Source organism: Coniophora puteana (assembly GCF_000271625.1).
Source record: "Coniophora puteana RWD-64-598 SS2 unplaced genomic scaffold CONPUscaffold_5, whole genome shotgun sequence".
NCBI classification, from domain to species: Eukaryota; Fungi; Basidiomycota; class Agaricomycetes; order Boletales; family Coniophoraceae; genus Coniophora; species Coniophora puteana.
The window spans coordinates 1491672-1510724 of NW_006913057.1; the positions used below are offsets into that span (position 1 = coordinate 1491672).

Here is a 19053-nt window from a genome sequence, read left to right on the forward strand (position 1 = left end):
GCGCCTCCCCAAGACGTGACTCCTTGTCACTGTGTCCGAACCCCTCATGAACATCTTCAGGAGCTGTAAGTCGCCAATGGGATACAGTGACTCACATGTCCTTACTCACTCTGCATAGTGATAGGCCGCGTCTGGCGTAAGCATGCGGTCTACTCTGTTGGATCATAATAATGACTTCGAACTGTTCCGAATAGAAGATCCCAATGCCGCTGAAGTGGTCAAGATCTCGTCTGGAAGACTCTATCTGGGTAGATCTGGTGGTATAAGGCCTTCAAGAGAGTGCATGTGCGTTCTTTCTATCTTCAGCCGTGCACGGCCCATTTATGCCAATGCAGTTACAATGGAGCAATGGCGACTGTACGTCGTGTGCCATCTGTAGAACACAACTTCCAACTTGTGATCACCCGAGTCTACGAGGATGGAGACCAGGAGCTTCTGGAAGACGAGGATGAAAGTGAGAGAACCTCGGAAAGAACAACACGCTCCTTCTGACGTAGTGTCATCAGCTGACGAGGAGAAAGTGTTCCTAATTGGACAAGAGCTCGAGTTCAGACCGTCTGATACAGAAGAAGGACCAGGGTTTCTATGGCGAGACCTTGATGGGGATATAGACGAGTTTTATGAATTCGTCGCCTTCGACACGAACGAACCGACCCGAGCCTTCTTCGAAACTTGCATGTATCGTGCAATGTATGAACGCAAATACAGGGCAAGCGCCGATGACGTCCCTGATTTGGAGTTGGAGCAATTCATCTGGAAGTGAGGAGGTTATCACTAATTCACCATTGTCTAATCTTGTCTTTCAGAGCCACAGATATTGACGACAAGGGCAACCATAAGACCGTAGGTGACGAAGAAGCCATCCCGTCTGACTCCACTCCCGTAAGCAAGGCCCTGACTACTGACAAGAATCCCACTACTTGACATGGCTCTTCTACAGAAGATACCAATCATGCCCCCTGATGACCCTGGTAAACCCTCAATCGTGGCTAAACCAGCTAATCTCTGGCTGTGGAACCCAGACGCCGAGGATTTCGTCTCCGCATACGACGAAGTGCTTTATGCTAAGATAGTACGACGATCAACTGGCGACTACGACTATTGGTTGGCCGCTGCGAGTGATCGGGGCGAGTTGTTATCACACAAGCTTGACTCCAGCATGAACCCGCGCTGGGCGTCCAAGACCATATCTCTCACTTGGAATTATTACAGCGAAGGATCACAGAAGAGTTGGGCACTGCAATTTCTCAATGAGGAGGATTACAATGAATTCAAGGACACGGTTATGCGTTGTGGGTGGGAGATTCTTCATCGCGAACCATGGGGGAAGGCGAAGGTACGCGTTGATAATATGATCGTCGTGAGTGGTGACCAAACATCCGTCATGCAGCAAGATGAGCAGGCATACGTTATGAGCTCCGCCTACGAGGATGTTGAGATGCAAGATGTAGAAGACGAAGAGGAGGATGCTGACGAAATCGAGTCAGAGTTGGACCCCGACCAAGGTCAGTTCCTCCAAAATGTCTATCACTTCGTCATAACCTTCCATCAGAGCCCAGTGATGATGGGGAAGAAGATGAAGAAGAAGATGCTGTCCCTCAGATCAAAGGAGAGCGTAACTCCCAGCTCACAGTGGGGTACAAGGGTGACCGCTCTTACGTTGTGCGCGGCAACAATATTGGTGTGTTCAGTCATACCGGCGGCGGTGACAATGTCAAATACCACGCGACAATCAGCAAGATTGCGACACCCAAGGGCAAGGAATTTAAGCCGCAAGAGGTAAGGCGGTAAAGTATGTACATTGGCTTTGCTGACAACAAATAGGTCATGCTTCATGATCAAGATACGAAAATGGTCTTGATGAACCCGTCGAACCCGAACTCATTGTTTAACTTGGATATAGAACGCGGGAAGGTTGTCGAGGAGTGGAATATCCACGAGGACGTACCAGTGAACCATATTGCACCGGACAACAAGTTTGCTCAGACTACGCCTGAGCAAACTCTAGTCGGAATTTCACATAATGCACTCTTCCGAATCGACCCTCGAATCTCCGGAAGTAAAATGGTAGACAGTCAGTTCAAGCAGTATGTCAGCAAGAACCAGTTCTCGGGCGTGGCTACGACTGGGACGGGAAAACTTGCTATCGCTAGTGAAAAAGGAGACATCCGCCTATTTGACGCTATCGGCAAGAATGCAAAGACAGCGCTGCCACCCTTGGGCGACCCTATCGTCGGCATTGATGTCACTGCCAATGGAAGGTGGATTGTTGCGACGACGAAGACATACTTACTATTGATTGACACTCTCATTGGCGAGGGTCGTTATGCTGGTAACTTGGGCTTTGACCGAAGCTTCCCTGCAACCTCAAAACCCATTCCCAAGAGGTTGCAACTTCGCGCCGAACATGTTGCCTATATGAACCATGACATCAGCTTTGCACCGGCAAGGTTTGTTATGCCCCATGTTAGTTTCAAGATGTATCTGAGTCCATTATCTCCAGGTTCAACCGAACTGAGGGCCAAGAAGAGAACGCCATTGTCACCGGCACTGGGCAATATGTGATTGCGTGGGACTTCGCAAAGGTGAAGAAGGGGCAACTGGACAAATATGAAATCAAGAAATACGAGGACATCGTCGTTCAGGACAACTTCAAGTTTGGAGACGATAAAGAGATCGTAAGTTGGCCTGTCACTGTGAAGGGCCAGCACTGTACTGAGCTCCGGCTAGATTGTGGCCCTGCAAAACAACGTGCTCGCGATTAACAAGAAGAACCTCAAAAGGCCCACGCGTCACTCTCTTGCCCCTATCGCCTCAGGCTCAGGCTCGAAGAGCAAATCAAATATAGTGAATACTCCATACTAAACCTGCGGTTGTGCACGACACAGCGCTTGATACCAGCTTGTGTTGACTTTCGGGACGTTACGCTTAGACTAGAGTGCACATGGCGCTGTGTAATTTCTTGTAAAAGCTTGTTGTAAGAAGTACCTAGCAATAATGAAAACAATAAGTGTATACCAATCAAGATGATGTTTGAAGATCTGTCAACTAATTGAAGATACCGCTGCTCTCTCGGAGGATTATATCAATTCTTCTCGCCACCGTTCCGTGTAGCCTCTATTCTTCTATCTCTAACATCCACATACCGCCAAATGCCTAGATGCCACATAGCCCGTGGTATCATCAAGCTAAAGCCTAGTACCACTGTCAACCAAAGCATGGGGCTCCACCGAGAGACATCCCACGCCTCGTCGCCAAGGGCCCAAAGAGTAATGTACAGGTGAAGGATGTCACCCATCATAAGGGCAGTCATAAGAGAGCCCACAATCTTTTCTTGAAGTGCAGGAAAGCGTGCAAGGTGTGTCCGTGCCGCTGATAGAACGAAGAAGTTGACGACGCCTAGAAGTGCGCAGACGTGGCCCAGCTGGACGACGGTTACAATGGATGCCTTTGGAAGGTCATCTGGCGCTGGACTATCTTCTGGCCACGGCGCTTGTGTGTTATGAGTCTGCCAATGTACGCTAGAACGAAAGGCTCGGACATCTACTGCAAGGCTGCTCACCTTGATCGGGTCATGAAGAGCGCCGATGAAGCCCAGAATCGTCAGAGCTGGTTCATAAAACGCGAAGAGCGCGTAGTAGAAGTCTGGTATGGCAGAAATGTACTGCATGATGCGGTCCTGTGCGGGAATGCAATAGGGTACGTCGCGGGAGCGGACAAAGCCGCGATTTGGAGAGTAGAGCAGGTGGGAAGTTGTCGTTGCTTATGAGCATCATAATACTCGCAGATCTACGCACGCAAATATCTGACCATGGCATGTGAACCTCCGTGGACGTGAGCAAAATTAAAAAGCCCCTGTTTCACAGGCACTGTGCCTGAGTTTGCCGCCCATATGCCTGCCCTCAAGTGAGGTCACTTAAGATCGGAAGAGACGATGGCTTTTTTCTTCATCTTACATCCCAGGTCTATCATAACCCAGGTAGGCAGCCAGTCAGCCTTCGACGCTGACCTACTAAATGGCGAGGACCGAGAGAGCTCCCCTTTGGGGATGAGGTTTTATAATGCGCTTCCTGTTGGTTCTGGTGTATCTTCGGTGCTCAGTGCTAGTGTGGGTCGTGCTTCGCTACCATCTGACAACTTTGTCCCGTAGTTCTGATATGTCTTACTACACTGTGTAATAAATCGGTAGAAAGAGATGTTCTATTCATTCGCTATAGCCTTGCGAGCAAACATAACAATCTTGTTGGGTTGCGCAGGACTTGACGCGATGACTAAAACCGTGGGCGTGGTCAAACTTTGTGGGTATTAGGCTGAGATTCCATGTTTCGAACTTGAAACCCATCATTCATATTCATACCCATGCGTTGAACAGCGTATACCATCCTGTTTGACGGCAACGCAGCTGGTCTTGGTTAGTTTCCAACATGGTCCCACATATGTGCAAGTGACATGCTGATGCGCTCTTAGACATCATGGATGGCACTAGTATCACTGAATCGCGAGACGCTGAAACTGGCGTCAGATCCAAAAGACACCTCAAACGAACATTAGGTGGTTCCGAGTCTGGCACTACGACGCCCGGCGACAACGGCAATGCTGCGAATGAAAAATCCGTCACACCGAATGAGCCTTCTGATCACGATGTTGGCTCAGTGATTGCTCGGCATGAGTCCTTTAGAAATGCTGAATCGCTGGCGTCAGTGGATCGTCCACCTAGTGAATATCTTCCTCCAGCAAAGATATACCATCCTTTGTCGTTCCCAGTCATCGCCCTTCTAATGCCTGCCTCCGTGCTCGGGGTACTGGCACGACTCGGACTTCAAGCCCTCGTAACATATGATGGCGAAAGCGTGTTCCCACTGGCTTATATTCAAGCCACAGGCTGTTTCATTATGGGCATCGGGCTAGGGTTGAAAGAACCCTTTGGTAGATTGTACGTCTCGATAACTCCGAATCTCTTTTTTGTGTTCATCACTGTTGCCAGCTATGGCCCGTTATACACTGCCATGACCACAGGTACGTTATGGTATTGGTGTCCAGGGTAATTGTACAGCTAGTCAACTGCAACGCTAGGATTTTGTGGGTCCTTAACGACCTTCTCTGGCTGGCAAGTGGATATATTCAATTCGTGGGTTAACTCAACTGGATCCCACCGAGATGGCCTTCGAGATGTACGTGTTCCGTGCGATGAACGAGGATTGGTTGTGAACTTCAGTTCAGCTTATAGATGGTCTCACAAAGACCTTTGTAACACTCTGTCTTTCTTTGTCCTCCTTGTGGTTCGGAGTTCATTGCTGCAAGCTGGTAGCGCCCCATATACCTACCATCAGGTCTCCTGGCAGGCCTATTCAGTATACACTCGTCTCTTTGGCAGTCCTCACTTACGCTGCCACCCTCCCTGCTTATTTCCGTGCATCACCCAGCTACCGACATCAGGCCACAGCTGCCCTTCTCTTCTCATTTCCGGGAACGTTGACCCGATACCTTCTGTCGATTGGCTTGAACCCACGCTTGAAACTCATGCCGCTCGGAACATTCACCGCTAACATCTTCGGGACTGCGCTCCTGGGCCTGTTTCATGTTCTACAGGGGCTCCCCACCCCAGTCTCCGCCAACGCTTGCGCCATCCTTCAAGGTTTAGGGGACGGGTATTGTGGTTGTCTCACAACGGTCAGTACGTTCGCAACGGAGGTGGATGCACTTGAAGGTTGGAAGGCATGGCTGTACGTAATAGCTAGCTGGGTCACTGCTCAGCTGGTGTTACTTGTCATTATGGGCTCTTCTTTCTGGTCCGGGCATGTTCATGCAACTGCTTCGTGCAAATTTGTGTCTTAGATTGATAGTCGCTATGAGAGTGTCTGTTACAGGCAACTGTGAATGTTTTTATATATTCCTTCTATAAATTCCTACAGAAAGGTAGATCTAGAGAACGCGGATGCGCTGAACATTAGCTAGCTCTTTTGGTTCATTGACTACTAGTAGTATATGTCAGCGCCGACGCGTACTGGTGTCTGATTATCTCCTCGTTTATAGTGGGTAGCGCGCGGACTTTGAAATCCCGTTTAGGCTTTGTGACTGTGGCAGAGAGGGTGAGGAACGATGCTGTCGGTTTCGTGACCTGACTACGCCATGTCGCGACCACCTCCGGACGTAGAGGAGGAACAACTCGAACTGGAGGAGGAGGAGGCTGTTAGCGGAACCGGGGAGGGCGATGAAATTATGGAGGAGGCGGAGGAAGGTTACAGTGCGTTTGTCCCCTCATGCTCCCAACCTCCCGACAGGCCTCGAGTCGTGATCGAGGGGGATGCAGACTAAATCAATCTTTGCTTCTCAGCGTCTTCCACACCGACATCCACTTTGACGTGGATAAGCTGGTTTTGCTCCCTTCCTGGTCACGAATACTTCTGTGAAGTCGCAGAAGACTTCATTGAAGATGATTTCAACTTAACCGGCCTTAACTCAATGGTACCATTCTGGAAGGAAGCGATGGAGATGGTCCTCGATGTGGAGCCAGGTTCGCGCTGTTTAAAGTGATCTCCTGCTCGTTGTGAATCAACAGACACCTTAGATGAAGATTCGTCGAAGATCCCGGACGTTTCGATAGTCGAGGCCTCGGCCGAGTTGCTATATGGCCTAGTACACCAACGATTTATCTTGACTCGTGCAGGGCTACAGGCTATGGTTCGATATGGATCTATGTTGCAATTATATGGCTAATGCTACTCCAGGTCGATAAGTACGAAAACGGGATATTTGGGACGTGTCCCCGAGTATATTGTGAGGGCTGCTGCGTCGTGCCTTGTGGCCGCTCCGATCTACCTGGTCTTGAGACTGTGAAGCTCTTTTGTCCTAACTGCAATGATATCTACACTCCGCCAAGCAGCCGGTTTCAAGGCGTGGACGGTACGACATCTGAAATAAATGCGATTAGTGTTGACTCACTGTGTCACCAGGCGCATTCTTTGGAACGACGTTTCCACATCTTTTTTTCCAGAGCTACCGCGAATTAGCTCCAGCACCTTTCAAGCGATCTGGGGTTTCTCCAGGTTCATCGTTATCACCGGGCCGATCACCGCAGAGCGGGTCAAGTAGCTCACGCCAGTCTCCATTCGTCAACCCTAATCCGCATGGAGGACAGAAGCAACCAGCAAGTCAAGTGTATGTTCCACGAATATATGGCTTTAAGGTCAACGAACGCTCGAAGAACGGGCCTCGTATGCAGTGGCTACGGATGAGACCAGATGGCCCCGTGGAATTGGACATGGTCGATTGGAGAGGGCGGTGGTTAGATGATGAGGAGTACGAGGAGGAAGAAGTTGAAGAGGAGGAAGATGACCGGCCAATGGAAGATTTCGACCCCGTACGTCATCAGCTTGGCCTATGTGTATCCGGCATCTAACCTTTGACAGGTGGTCGACGACGAAGAAGAGGAGGAGGAAGAGGGGGAGGAGGAAGATGGAATGGAGAGCAGACAGCCTTCTCGAGGTGAGCGACAATACAGTGACTCTTTGCATGCACCGACGTCTATCTATCCACCTTCTTCTACGCGGACCACACCAACTTCAGCACCAATTTATCCAGATGATGCGCTACGAGGCAAAGTCAAGGCTGTCCGACAGCTTGTATGACCCGAATAGTGGATTTCTACTCTAGGCTTCATGACATGTTTCGCGTTTGCTCGTTTATAATCTGCACATTCACGAATACCAGACGCAATTGGTATACAATATAGAATATATCAGTAAACATATTTCACTTCACATATGGCTAAGCTTGCGTTTGGCGCCCAAGAGACCATAGTAAGAGGGTCGTGGGAAACAAACTATACAGTCTCTCAGCCACTAAACTCACGGTCACGCGTCTATCGACCAAAGATCTGTGGTATCCGAGTGCGACTATCCCATCCTCAAGACCGTCAAGACCAATGGCACGAAGCAGTACGTCGTTGCATGCATTCAACATGATTTGACAAAGACTAAAGGAAATAATCACTTTTCTATTGACTAGACCTCCGATACGGTCTCAACAAAGGCCACCCGACGACTCCCATTGTTCAGACACCTCGCCCTAGTCACCGCAAGGGCAGCCAGTCTACGCGCAACAAGTTTGTGAAGTCAGTTGTTCGGGAGGTTACTGGTTTCTCGCCATACGAGCGTCGGGTGATGGAGTTGTTGCGTAACTCCAAGGTGCGTGATTATGTTGACAACCGATCAACTTTATCCTCAGGACTTCAACAGGACAAAAAGGCACGGAAACTGACCAAGAAGCGGGTGAGTACTGATTAGCTGAGAAGCACTGACACCCGCTCATAGGCATTTATTAGCTTGGGACTTTGCTCCGGTCGAAACGCAAGCTCGAGGAGCTCAGCACAATCATCCAGGAGAGCAGGAGAGCGCACTAAAAAGACGTTGGGATGTGACTGTATGCCTTTGGTCCCTTTGTCGAGCTACATCGAGATGATGCAGTGCACTGTGATTTCATGCTATGCGGCGTATGTATGCCTTCTCACTTATGATAGCAAAGCAGGGAGTTTATCCTCTGTGTGTCTCACGCAGTATTAGCGGACGCCTGTGAGAGTGAACAGATCATTCACAATTGCAGTGTGTCAATAACGGTAACGTTTCAACGTGATGCGTTGGACGTTGTGTGTAATATTCGTGATGATCGATCTTGCAAGTGTTTGTATCGACAGAAGTGATGTACTTCCGTGTGGTGCAGCGCTCACAAGGTACAGTACTTATCGGTATGGCCTGAATAACTTGCTTCCTCTTGCTTCCCAAAGTGATCGAGGCTTTGAACGTCCTAATACCTGCCGCAATGTCATGACAGGTACCAACTCTATTCCTAATACTACTGCTTGGTCATAAGTGTTTCAAGCTTTGTCGGACCAGACGGGACGCTGAGTCAACTGGGTTTATGGGCATCGGCCGCGTAGCCGGCCATCCCGGGGAATGAAGATCACTCATGCGAATGCATCATCACTATCATCACCCATCGGTGGTCGCGAGAGCTGTGGTGAGTACTACCTAGTACGGGCACTAATGGTCGCATCAAGTTGAGGTGACTGTGCTAAAAGACAGATAACGTTCTCGGCAAAGACAGAGCATAGGATGTCGGATTCACGTAACACTGGCAGGCACTACGATTCACTGCAGGAGTGACCACAATAGATAGGCCGAGGGATGCGATCATCGAAGAAGCGACAGTGTAAGCCGAGACCCGAAAGTGACGTGCCGAGAAGCCGACGGACACCGTGAGTAGTCTTGCGCGTAATATAAGATGATTTTTGAAGACGCGGTGATGGAGAGAAAGTTGTACACTGGCTGATATACCCGTCCCCGTCCGCGACGGCCTGTTTGCTATGTCCCTCGCGCCCCCTCCCACCACAAGGACCCGTGCTTCATCCACAAACATCCGCCCTGCCCTATCTATAAACACCCTTGGTCGAAGGCGTTCATCTTCCCTAGTCAACATCCCTCAGCTCAGCCGCCCTTCCTCCCCACACCAACCTACCACCGCCTTCCCCTCAACATTCGCTGAAAGCCCGGTTTCCTCAGATCAACCCATGTTTGCCGTCATTGCATCGAGATGTTTCCACCTCCTTCATCTCTCTGCTTTCCATCCCAAAGGCTATCCAGTGTCTTCCACATCCTCGTCGGTCGTCGGCGACGACGACATGCTCCTGCCCGTCTCTTCTCCCTCGTCTCGGCGGACCTCCTTTGGTGACGTTTCAAATGAGAAGCAATCATCGGACAACTTGCCCTGGTGGCGACAACCTACATCAGTCAGTTTAAACCTTCTTTTATGTTTTTCAACTGTCCTCACAAGTTTGATTCCCCCCAGCTTCCCGTCATATTTGTTGTTGCACTATTCCCCATCTCCACCGCCCTCGTCATGTTTTCGCTATACACATTGCCTATATCTGTAGCATGGCCGCATACATTAAAAGAACTGGCAGCCTTGGGGAAAGAGCTGCACATCTACTCGCACAGTGGGATAGGTGCATTGGCCCATGTCATCGGTGTCCTGGCAGTAACTGCAATTTATAAGCACGCTTGGTCAATACCAGGCAGTGTTCTATGGGTGCGTTTTCATTCTCTTGATAAATGGCTTCTCCTGTGCGTGGACTTACGATGTGCGCTGCCTGTAGAATGTTTTGGCAGGAGCCCTGTTTTCGCCAGCATTGGCAACGTTACTCCTCACTATCCTGACCATGCTTGGCTCTGTCTGCGCCACGCTTCTCTGCAAGCCTTTGGCGCCGTATCTAGCACGCGTTTTCCCTAAGGCGCTGGACATGACAAGGGGAGCCTTGGAAGGTGGCTCATCCGTGAGCACCGGATCGAAATCGAAGTCATCTGCATGGGTTCGCCTGTGTGTTCTTCGGCTCATTGGTGTCGTTCCTTGGTCTGGTATTAACATCGCGTGCGGGGTGTGCGGCGTTTCGCTCTCTGACTGCATGTTGGGTGCATTCATTGGATGCTTGCCGTGGACCGCAGTGACTTGCCAGGTACGTTACTGTTCCCGAATGCGTAAACATGCGTCAGAGCACTACTGACGTACTTCACTTTTGACGTCAGATCGGTGACATCCTCCAGACAGTGGCATCGACTCCGTCTCCGTCCCAGCAGACCGTGGGAGAGCTACTGGCGTCTCCCGACATCATCTTGAAACTCGTCTTCCTTTCGTTTCTGTCGCTAGCTCCAATCCTTGGACGCAATCGATTGCGGACACTTCTGTCGTCGTCCACCAGTTCTGATGTCTCGCCATCGGAACGCAGCGATCGCCCTTCACGGCTTGTTTGGGTCCATGACTTGCGGTCTAAGATACGGCTGTCCCGCTCTCGTTCGGTAACACGCTCGGATCAGCAGCTTGCAGTCCTTATCCAAGAAAAGTCGAGTTTGCCATGACCGCTCGAGCCCTTGACCTTATCATTGGGATGACCCTACACATTTTCTTACGACCATCGTCTCTTGGATACATATCGCATCGGTGATACCTACCCGTATTTGTTTCACAATAGTCAATCACACCAACACGACCAGCACAACTCACTGCTTTCTATTTTCCAGCAATTTTTTGACGTAACGATATGATACGATTCGTAACTTATTACCGCATGCAACTTTTAGCTGCCAACGCAAACATGTGCCGATGCATAGCTAGATGCTTCTTCATATTCAAACTTCATGCAGCCCGTATTCTTCTATTCTGACCCACCAATAGTTACTTATCGTTGTTTTTCAGGGTAGATGATGGTGTAGAGCCTTTGTTAATCCTCCTGCTGTACGTTGACCACAGTTCATACACATACATGGGTGTCAAGTTGTGATTATCTGCCAGGGTCTATCGATGCATTTACGTGTGGTCCAGGAGCCTCGTGAAGCGTTTTTCTAAGATATCAAACACTGCAAAATACCATTTATGGTAGACTCGTCATTTGCCGAAAACGACGATCATCTCATTCCATTAGTAAGTGAACGTTTGAACCAAGTTTGAACATTGAACGCTTGCTAGTATTTGCTTTATCACCTTGTGGGTGCGGCCTACTGGCAAAAATGAAGTCCTTGCCAGGTGGAGTGCGGATTTCCCCCTTATCTGTTGAACAGTTGACCGGAAGTTGGTCTCATCCGACGAACCCATGGTGGCATAGAACGAGCACACCAGACTTGCCGAGAGGCCCGTGCAACCCATGAACCGTGAACAGCTGGGTGACACCGTGTAGCTGCCGCAAGGTAGACGCGAGGTGCTGTGATTTGGCAATGCAATAATCCCTTGACCGCGGCACGGCGTTGGCAAGGTGAGCACTACTACACTTTGCAGCGAGTCAAACGCCGCATTGAGCAGGCTGAACTTGCTCTAGATCCTGAGTCGTGTATCGGAGTATATCTTCGACAGATTTCTTGTCTCCTAACGTGTATCCCCCTAAACCTTGGTCTCCTCTCGACTTAAAGGTCACGGTGTCCATCACCCTTTCCTCCCCACTCAGTGGTTTTAACTCTGTTACTATTGACCTAGTCAAGCTGTTCGCTTTCAAGCCCAAGACAATACACAGGGGCGCAAACTGTGCCCCTCCAGTCAGCTTCATTGCTACCATCGCCAAATTGGGGCTCGTTTTATTCTGTGCTATCATCCTCAACGCCTTTCTCTCTTGCATGGCGTCTCACAGAATCCAGCGGGATTTGAGTTATCGAAAACCGGTGCCCAGATTCATTCCGTCTCCGCCACCTTCTCCGCCGGCAATACGTGCTCCAGCTCCCCTTTATGTCGATAAGGACGCTCCGCCGGTAAGCTACGTGAAGGTCTTGTTTCCTCAGCTCTAACCAACAACTTAGCTCCCAAAGAACTGGCGAGACGTTATCGAACGTGCAGTTTCGATTGACGAATACTCCTCAACATATGCACGTTTAACCGAGGGACTTGATGTTGTGACGCCCCTTGTCGAAAGCGCAGGTCGACAAACACTTCTGAATAGAGTAAGGCGCAATTGATGGCAGCAAAGTGGCAATCGCGAGGACGTCTGGCTCATTTAATAAATCACAGGACGTAAACGCTGCCAGTAGCGATTTGGAGTCGCTCACCTCCTCCGATAGCATTGATGGTGATATTATGCCACGACCCGAGTCAACTATTCCGTGGAATCCCAGCCCACAATTAACGACTCAACGGTCGATCAGAGTGGTAAATGATGTCAGCATTCATCGAACCTGGTACTCGCATAACCCTCGTTCCTAGGACATTCGTCCTCCTACACCACCTCTACCCAGTCAGCGCAATATTAAATGGCAAAGGTCTGCAAGCTTCGAAAACCGCTCTACCGTGCCGAGCATAGCATCACAGATGGTATCTATTTCATCTCGTCTACGTCGTATCAGTACATTGTCTCATGTTTCGGTTTTTAGGCGGGAACAGAAAAGCCGACGATTGTGAATTCAGATCCAGATCAACACGCCCCTCTCGGGTTTGACATGCGTCCAGAGCTGGCGGTGCTCTCTCAACATCCAAAGCAGACCTCAATTATGCTACCCCTACCTCCGGCCAATATTACAGCGCAAGATGCGTGTTTTACATCTGATCGCGCGATTCAAAGACCACAGAGTGTGAGTCGGAAGCCCACTTCCACGTGTTCCTCAACGTGTACGCCTGCCTTGACTGCTGGAACACTATCTCCCTCGAGTATCTGTCTCGACAGATATTCCAGTAACGGCCCTTCAAACGTGGAACTTGAAGCTCTCGGATGCTCGAGCCAGCACCCCAGGGATATTTCTCGCACTGCGGGTAATCAGACCCAGGTGCCGGTGGCACAGCAATATTGCTTCGAGAAGCCAGCGGCCAGAAACCGAAAGTCTGGCATTCAAGCATTCCGAAGACTATACAAGTGTCTCGTATCGTTTTTTGCATGCCGTCCAAGTCCATGAATCATCAGACTTTTCACTTCTTTCTTGCACAACGGCTCACGCTATTATACTGGTACTCGAATAGAGATCAACGTACGATCTTTCTGACGATAGTGTCATCGTCGAGCAGTCGCGGACCTTGGGGTTTCGGTGAACATAGATGTATGAATTATAAACGCTAGTACTAAATACATGCCTACAAGCCACCGTATGTAAGCATATGTAGCTACGTAGTTAATGAATCCGAGCGCCTTTGATAGGCCAAGTTAGAACGCCGAGGCAGCCGGCCGGTTCAAGTCGCGTATGGTGTTCCCGCGCCTGAGCTAACTACATCATCGACGGTTACGACCTTCCCCTTACAGGTACCTCTAGTAAATACTCAGCTGAGCGCCTCGCACACACCATATCGCTCATACAGCTGCATCTAATATGCCCCATTGAACAGCTTTTCTATTCTGGATATTCTTGGGCATCTGACACTTTTTAGCCCATATTACCACTGACAGCAGTGTCCACGCCAGACTATCCTACATGGCCAAAGACTCGAGTTCTAGACCCTCTGCACGGGCAATTTTTGATACCACTCTCTCCGGCGAACAGGACCGTCCCTTCATACCCCCGCTGAAATCTGACCCGCTCCCATACCATCCCCCACCGCACAGCTTATTCGAGTTTAGGGAGCAGGAAGGACAACCGGCCAGAGAAGAGAGACTCCGGGAACTGTGGAAGAAGCTCCCGAACCGCGAACATCATGCGTCATCCACAGCTATATCGAATACATCGGTGGAAGAGGGAAAGCTGACGCCGGAGATGGCCAGAGAGATGAAACGGGAGTACGAAGATGAACTCTTGAGTCGATGCGGAGGTCTCGTTTCAGACGGGTCGTCAAGGGTCATTGCGTGGCCCGAGTTCAGGAAGTACGCGGAGGCGAAGGAAGCAGGTGTGTGCTCCCCGTTGCCGTCGCTCCTCGCTGCAACCTACTGGCAGCTAATTCTCTTCAGAGTTGTGGACCGTCTTCCACGATGAGTTGGATCTAGATAAGAACGGACATCTAGACACAAACGAGCTCTCCATTGCGCTGAGAAAAGCCGGTGAGCCACAACCTGGTACCTTTGCGGTCCCTTGCACTCATGGTCAAACAGGCATAACCCTATCCCCTTCTACTCTAGCTGAATTCATGACATGCCTCACTTCTTCGCCACACTCGCATTCCATCAGCTTTCAAGAGTTCAGGGACTTCTTGCTCCTCCTACCACGGAAGCCATCTACTCGGGAGATATATCAATACTACGAGTTCAAGAAGTTCTTGGGTGATGATGGTAGAGGGCCAGCTCGTGTTACAATGGAGGGTGAGCGCATGCATCCATGAGGTTCTTCAGAGTCACCCTAACATGTCGCAACATCTGTTCAGGCGACGTTAGTCTAAGCGCCGAGGACAAACCACCGCCTCTTACCACTATTGGCCAAGTTACGGTTACTACTCGGGATGAGAGCGGCAATGAGTATGAGCAAGTCGTGAATTTTGAGGAGGACGAAGAATATGAGGATCACGAAGAACAACATGACTGGCTTCAAGGCCATACTGCCATTAAGTTCCTCCTTGCTGGCGGTATCGCCGGAGCAGGTAAGAGTTTACATTCCGGCGGTGAGTAATTACTCACACATTCACAGTCTCTCGATCATGTACTGCACCTTTTGATCGCTTGAAGATCTTCCTCATTACCAGGGCACCAGAATTGGGAGGTACAGCGATGAGTAATAAGCCCGGAGTGGGCGGTTTGAAGTCGGTTGGAGGAGCTGTTGCGCGCATTTATGCCGAAGGTGGCGTCTTTGCCTTCTGGGTTGGCAACGGCTTGAATGTCTTGAAGATTTTCCCCGAGTCTGCGATTAAATTTTTATCCTATGAATCCTCCGTCAGTGCGTTGCACATTGGCAGGGGACGCTTCTCTGACAAGTCTACCTATTTAGAAACGAGCGTTTGCTCAGTATTGGGATCATGTAGAGGACACGAGAGATATCAGCGGGACAAGTCGATTTATGTCAGGTGGGATTGGTGGCCTCACTAGCCAGCTCAGTAAGTCGCGCCTTTATGTGTTCGTTTCGCCGTATCGACCTGGATATTAGGCATATACCCAGTTGAAACTTTGAAGGTATCTGGCTATTTTCTCAGTGTGTATAGATGGCGCGCTCATTCTGGCTTCGCCGTAGACACACATGATGAGCTCAGCGGGCGACCGGAAACGAAACTTATTCGATGCCGCTAAGCGAGTGTACCAGCTTGGAGGAACTCGAGCTTTCTACCGAGGGTTGACTGTTAGTATGTTTCATGTCAGTGTCGAATGATTCTAACTCGTGTCTTTCCAGATTGGCCTCGTTGGCGTATTCCCGTCAGTCAACACATTTTGAGTCTCATTTTAACGTTTAAACGATCCATAGGTACTCAGCTATCGATATGAGCACATTTGAAGCGCTCAAGCTTGCCTACATACGTTCAACCGGCAAAGAAGAACCTGGAGTGCTTGCGTTGCTGGCCTTCGGCAGTATATCGGGTAGCGTCGGCGCCACTAGCGTCTACCCCCTCAATCTTGTGAGAACGAGATTACAGGCATCGGGCTCGTCAGGACATCCCCAGCGTTATACTGGCATCAAAGATGTCGTCATCCAGACTTATGCCCGAGACGGATGGAGAGGCTTCTACCGTGGATTATTGCCCACATTGGCCAAAGTAGATCATCTCATACAGTCAATGGCCACTATTGACTAGCTGTCTAGGTTATACCTTCAGTGTCAATATCATATGTGGTTTATGAACATAGTAAACGACGGTAAGACTGCGTTTGCCCATGCCTCAAACCATGCTTACAAGTTTATTCACAGGCTTGGTGTATAGATATCATTTACATCCTCATATAATGCATCTACTTAAGGCGCACCATCCTTACTTTACAACTCGCATCACTTGGACTCTTGCAATACAAGCTACTTCTTTTTTTGAAGATTGGTGTTGATGCAATCCTGCTATGGACTGTAGGGCGTGTCGGATTCCTCAAGTACAAATGCTAATCTCGGAAAGAGTTCCAATGCATTTCCCCGAGCGACGTGGTGGAGTTTTGCAGGGTCATCGCGGAAGTATTCTTCAAGATTGTGAGTGTACCACTGCACCATATCCACGCTTACAGCTAAGCATATGAGAATATGTTCATAACTCGCCAACAGAAGGCTTCAAGCAATCTCACCAGGGAAATCAGACCCAAACAGTATATGATCCAAGGGCACAAACTTTTCCATTGCAGCGAGATTAACTTCATGTGCGCTGAGTGCGGTCTCATAGTAGAACGATTTAAAGTCGTCAATGATGTCTTGGTGGTTCAGCTCGCAGCCCATGTGTGGGGACAAAGCTGCTACTCTGGCGGCAAGGAGGGGCAGGCTACCACCTAAATGCGATAATACAATCTTGATGTTCGGATATCGCCTTTTCTTGCCGGTCACTACGAGGTGTGCGGCAGCTTTGAATGTTTCGTTAGGAACCTAGTGAAGAGAAGATACAGAGGCATTCCAGATAAACCCGTTACGATAGTGTTGCTTCTTACCTCGACGACAGGCAGACCCAGGAGGGGATGAGGGAAAGGAGTTGAAGAAGGCGTCTGCGCTCCATGCAAAAACACGATAGCGCACCGCCTGTCGAGCTCTGCCCACACCGCATCGTAGGCATTATGTCCGATGTATTCTAGGACGAGCTGAGGACACAAACAAGTAGGTGCAACAGAAAGTGAACATACTTGCGGTGCCCCCTTCGCCGTAGGAAGATACTAGCGCTATACCATCAGCCTTGAGGTCTCCTAATGCATACTCAATCTCCGCCAAAGCGCCTGGCCGTGTTAAATTCACAAAAAAAAAACAGAATTCTGCAAACCACCAATAACCCACCGTCAAGATCGTCTAAGGAGGGCAAGCCTGCGAATACCCCAAATCGTCCCGGGTATGTTTGACTGAGATGGGCAGCATAGTCGTTAAAGGCTCGCATTTGTTCGCGGTTCTCAATACTGGGCTTTGGAGGAGACAAGGGTGGAGGAGACATGAACGCAAACTGAATACCAAGGGCATCCATGGCGGCTAGACTGATTTCTGGGGACCAGGGGAGGTTCTCCTCGGGAGTTCGCCATCCAGCTTTTATATTGTTCGCTAATTTTGATTCAGTGTTAAGGAAAATGTGGTGGTGTACGTCCACTTTGTGTCGGCTTAGTGGATGCACTAGATTTTCTGAAGATATAGAGCTAGACCCTACCACGGAGGAATCCATTGTAAAGGCTTCGGGGGAGCAAGAGGAATGGATCTATGGCAACAAGAAGATTCGCCAGGGGGATTGGGTACAAGCTGCAGCTCCCTGTTGCGGCTGGCATGAAGGCCTGTATATAGGTGCCCATGATGATGGCAGGTGACCCTCCTAACGATGAGGTCCAACCACATTTAGATGCGAAGATCTATGGATTCGCCAGTGTTTAGATGGTACATAATTTGCCTCTCAAACAGAGCCCCCGGCCTCAGGCTGAACGTGCTCTCGTCTAAATCCTTGGCAATCGGCATCGTCCCACCGGACGGCCTTTCCACTCAGAGAAGATGGTGCCCGAAGTGCAAGTCCAGCAATGACATAGCCGACGTCGAAAGAGTTGACAAGCACGCCATCCTTGTGAGCATCTAGGAAGACCTTATGGTCCTTCTCGGTCATGTGTGGCGCCCCTTGTTGTCGGAGGTGCAATTGCATCTGCGGTAACAATCGTTCAAGTCAGAAAACCCACTATGCGAGCTAGAAGGCCAAAATCACATCAGTGTCAACCTTCCCCGGAGCTAAGGCAAGGGAGACAATGCCGGGTTCCTCTTGTGCGAGCGTCCTGAGATGAGTTAGTTTTCTTCAGGTAAGCGCTAGTGGAAATATACCTGCTGAGACTGTTCAAGGCTGCTTTTGAAGCATTGTAGGGACCCCATCCGGCTGTGCTTCCTGTCGCGGCCCCTGAGCTAATGAAGATGATTTTGCCTCCTTGTTCGCTTTTGCGAAGATGAGGGAGGGCTGCTTGCAGAGCAGTCACGAGAGAGAAGAAGTTGACCTCGAAGTGGGCCCTCCAGCTATCCAGCGTATTGTCTAGATCACCGATGCGGCCAAGAGGCTCGAGTGCTCCTGCATTGAGGACCAAACCATCGATTCGCTGATGTATTCCATGTGCTTGCTCTATAGCGTGTCTGAACGCGGCCTCATTCGATCTTGTGCAAGTCGTGATAAGGCCGGGGACATCCCTTATGCACCCTACACTTACACGTCACAACTTATAATGGATAGCGCTTGTGGATGTTGTTTGCTAAGAGAAACAAGCTGATCGGTCTCGGAACGAGAAACGGCGACGACGGCTGCGTTGTGTTCCTCCAACAGCGATCTCGTTACAGCGAGACCAATTCCTCTGCCGTGGATGAGACTCAGACAATTCTTGCGTGAGAGAGGGATGGACATGCTCACTTGGACGCCCCTGTGACGAGGACGACTGGCTTGGACATTGTAGCAACAACGATCTAGAGGCGGCCGAGTTGTGGTCATATCTTGGGGTTTGGTCAGGGGCGTGTCCATTTATTGGGGCCGAGCGGACCGAGCCGTGTTCCTCCGCGGCCAAAT

At 49.9% G+C, this 19053-nt stretch overlaps 8 protein-coding genes across 8 annotated transcripts; 6 read left to right on the forward strand and 2 right to left on the reverse strand.

Annotated features, from left to right (window-relative positions):
- Positions 1 to 46: 46 nt before the first annotated feature.
- CONPUDRAFT_164770 (VID27-domain-containing protein) lies at positions 47 to 3726 on the forward strand (the record flags this gene model as incomplete). The annotated part of the gene is made up of 13 exons (XM_007769720.1): positions 47 to 65; positions 119 to 136; positions 195 to 285; positions 336 to 454; positions 507 to 759; positions 807 to 882; positions 941 to 1336; positions 1391 to 1505; positions 1553 to 1779; positions 1825 to 2450; positions 2504 to 2678; positions 2731 to 3508; positions 3563 to 3726. 12 exons carry the CDS (start codon positions 47 to 49, stop codon positions 2863 to 2865), a joined length of 2250 nt encoding a protein of 749 aa, XP_007767910.1. The 3' UTR covers positions 2866 to 3508; positions 3563 to 3726.
- Positions 3727 to 4349: 623 nt separating this feature from the next.
- On the forward strand, positions 4350 to 6074 carry CONPUDRAFT_81678 (uncharacterized protein). Its single transcript, XM_007769382.1, has 5 exons — positions 4350 to 4411; positions 4468 to 4933; positions 4985 to 5016; positions 5074 to 5171; positions 5221 to 6074. Exons 2-5 carry the CDS (start codon positions 4473 to 4475, stop codon positions 5833 to 5835), a joined length of 1206 nt encoding a protein of 401 aa, XP_007767572.1. The 5' UTR covers positions 4350 to 4411; positions 4468 to 4472; the 3' UTR covers positions 5836 to 6074.
- Positions 6075 to 6104: 30 nt separating this feature from the next.
- Positions 6105 to 7748, forward strand: CONPUDRAFT_81679 (uncharacterized protein). Its single transcript, XM_007769384.1, has 7 exons — positions 6105 to 6244; positions 6335 to 6514; positions 6569 to 6681; positions 6729 to 6903; positions 6954 to 7360; positions 7410 to 7485; positions 7567 to 7748. The coding sequence occupies exons 1-7, from the start codon at positions 6130 to 6132 to the stop codon at positions 7626 to 7628; spliced, it is 1128 nt and encodes a 375-aa protein (XP_007767574.1). The 5' UTR covers positions 6105 to 6129; the 3' UTR covers positions 7629 to 7748.
- A 98-nt stretch (positions 7749 to 7846) lies between these two features.
- On the forward strand, positions 7847 to 8625 carry CONPUDRAFT_102952 (ribosomal protein L36e). The gene is made up of 4 exons (XM_007769721.1): positions 7847 to 7937; positions 8008 to 8186; positions 8238 to 8270; positions 8324 to 8625. The coding sequence occupies exons 1-4, from the start codon at positions 7925 to 7927 to the stop codon at positions 8399 to 8401; spliced, it is 303 nt and encodes a 100-aa protein (XP_007767911.1). The 5' UTR covers positions 7847 to 7924; the 3' UTR covers positions 8402 to 8625.
- Positions 8626 to 9422: 797 nt separating this feature from the next.
- Positions 9423 to 11294, forward strand: CONPUDRAFT_102954 (uncharacterized protein). The gene is made up of 4 exons (XM_007769722.1): positions 9423 to 9784; positions 9844 to 10083; positions 10151 to 10507; positions 10578 to 11294. The coding sequence occupies exons 1-4, from the start codon at positions 9566 to 9568 to the stop codon at positions 10905 to 10907; spliced, it is 1146 nt and encodes a 381-aa protein (XP_007767912.1). The 5' UTR covers positions 9423 to 9565; the 3' UTR covers positions 10908 to 11294.
- A 2631-nt stretch (positions 11295 to 13925) lies between these two features.
- Positions 13926 to 16223, forward strand: CONPUDRAFT_55201 (mitochondrial carrier; the record flags this gene model as incomplete). Its single annotated transcript, XM_007769256.1, has 11 exons — positions 13926 to 14334; positions 14396 to 14485; positions 14537 to 14743; positions 14806 to 15018; positions 15066 to 15307; positions 15363 to 15468; positions 15519 to 15544; positions 15603 to 15707; positions 15759 to 15781; positions 15831 to 16119; positions 16167 to 16223. 11 exons carry the CDS (start codon positions 13926 to 13928, stop codon positions 16221 to 16223), a joined length of 1767 nt encoding a protein of 588 aa, XP_007767446.1.
- A 189-nt stretch (positions 16224 to 16412) lies between these two features.
- CONPUDRAFT_54893 (amidohydrolase 2) lies at positions 16413 to 17694 on the reverse strand (the record flags this gene model as incomplete). Its single annotated transcript, XM_007769236.1, has 5 exons — positions 16413 to 16573; positions 16631 to 16922; positions 16985 to 17121; positions 17174 to 17263; positions 17322 to 17694. 5 exons carry the CDS (start codon positions 17692 to 17694, stop codon positions 16413 to 16415), a joined length of 1053 nt encoding a protein of 350 aa, XP_007767426.1.
- Positions 17695 to 17916: 222 nt separating this feature from the next.
- CONPUDRAFT_72445 (short-chain dehydrogenase) lies at positions 17917 to 18938 on the reverse strand (the record flags this gene model as incomplete). Its single annotated transcript, XM_007769313.1, has 5 exons — positions 17917 to 18156; positions 18217 to 18283; positions 18330 to 18650; positions 18704 to 18844; positions 18901 to 18938. The coding sequence occupies 5 exons, from the start codon at positions 18936 to 18938 to the stop codon at positions 17917 to 17919; spliced, it is 807 nt and encodes a 268-aa protein (XP_007767503.1).
- Positions 18939 to 19053: the final 115 nt, after the last annotated feature.